This window comes from Eurytemora carolleeae, unplaced genomic scaffold, assembly GCF_000591075.1.
Source record: "Eurytemora carolleeae unplaced genomic scaffold, Eaff_2.0 scaffold1657, whole genome shotgun sequence".
NCBI classification, from domain to species: domain Eukaryota; kingdom Metazoa; phylum Arthropoda; class Copepoda; order Calanoida; family Temoridae; genus Eurytemora; species Eurytemora carolleeae.
Window position 1 is genome coordinate 42,731 of NW_019402119.1, and position 1,515 is coordinate 44,245.

At 36.4% G+C, this 1,515-nt stretch overlaps 1 protein-coding gene across 4 annotated transcripts in view; it reads right to left on the reverse strand.

Moving 5' to 3' along the window:
• LOC111717914 (protein dead ringer) overlaps positions 1 to 1,252 on the reverse strand; it is a 37,236-nt gene extending 35,984 nt beyond the window's left edge. For 2 of the 4 annotated variants that reach the window (XM_023493379.1, XM_023493378.1), the window contains exon 1: positions 922 to 1,250. In XM_023493379.1, the coding sequence (XP_023349147.1) occupies positions 922 to 981 (60 nt within the window). In that variant the 5' untranslated portion in view covers positions 982 to 1,250. Of the gene's footprint in view, positions 1 to 921 lie in introns of all 4 variants that reach the window. The other 2 variants (XM_023493381.1, XM_023493377.1) reach the window with 2 other exon arrangements.
• Between the last annotated feature and the right edge of the window lie 263 nt (positions 1,253 to 1,515).

Below are 1,515 nucleotides of genomic sequence, written 5' to 3' on the forward strand. Positions count from 1 at the left end.
CGACCAACCCTTCAGCTTTTGAAAATCATTGCCCCGCCTCAAAACCCAAACTCAAATCATTGTTTTCTACAAAATACACTTGATGGAGTTTGCAAAAAACATTATTTTTAATAGGAAATAATTTTGCGATCGATGACAATGCTTTTTTTCCCAAATGGTTTGAAAATATATTTGTTTCAATCTTTCACTTTAACTTTCATTTTGTTCATACTAGCGAATAATGTTAATTTGTTTGCAAAATTTAATTTAACTTTTAATTAGTTTTACAACCATATAATTAGCATGAATTAGATCGTTATATTTCTATTTCAACGTATTAAAATCAATTTATGGTTTAGCGGAAAAACATATGTTTATTATTACTGTCTGCTTTGTTTGTTATTCACTGCACCCGAATATTAGATATTTTGGTCAGCTTCATAATTAATAATTTTCTTAAACATTGAATAAATTTGTAGATGCAAAATTATGGAGGATGAGGATGAGGATGAGGATGAGGATGAGGATGTGGATGAGGATGAGGATGAGGATGAGGATGAGGATGAGGATGAGGATGAGGATGAGGATGAGGATGAGGATAAGAATGTGGATGAATGGACGAAAATGAGAATTAGGATGAGGATAATAGTGAGGATGAGGATAATAATAATGAGGATGAGGATGAGGAAGATAATGAGGATGAATGGACGAAAATGAGGATAATAATGAGGATGTGGCAAAGATTGGTTAAGTTAAAAAAGGAAGAAAAGGAAAATGGATTTTATCTATTTTCTTTTATCAAGGGGAGAATTTGAAAAACAAACATTTTATCGATATTTTAAGAAATTATACAATAAATATTTTGACCATCCTATATAATCTTAATTATAAGCTAATGAGGTCATTGATAATGAGCTTAATGAGCTTAATGATGATAATTACCATTGTCTCAGCCAGCGCACTTTCCATCATATTGAGAATAGTTTTCTCTGGGTACAACATTAAAAATATCTTTTCGTATTTTCTTCAAGATGGAATCCCAGCATCACTTTTATCTCCGATATTATCACTAAATTTGATTAATGTCACTAGCCTGGGCTGGAGCGCCTGCCTGATCAAGATTGTACGTGCGTAGAACGGGTTGCGCACTCTACCTTTCTCTACAACTGATGATCAACTCCAGAAAGATATCAGCTCCCAGTATTGGGGGCGGGGTCTGCTCTCCCTCCCCGGCTCGTACCGACCTTACACCACCACCAATCTTGCGGATTTTTCTATCTCAGCCACCTCGCGGATTTATCCCACCCGGCACGGAGCCTCCTGACGTCATATAATGTGATATCAAACCGCAGTGGGCGGCGGCGAACACCTGCCAGCTTCCCTAGGCCTCCGACATTCTGATTGGACGGACATTTTGATAAGAGATGATATCAGACTCCAATAAAAAGAAAATGGGCGGGAAGTATAAAATCCCCCCATTTATTCAGTTTTATTTCTGCAGCTTACATAGTAAAATACATGATCTTCTGCTCTTTA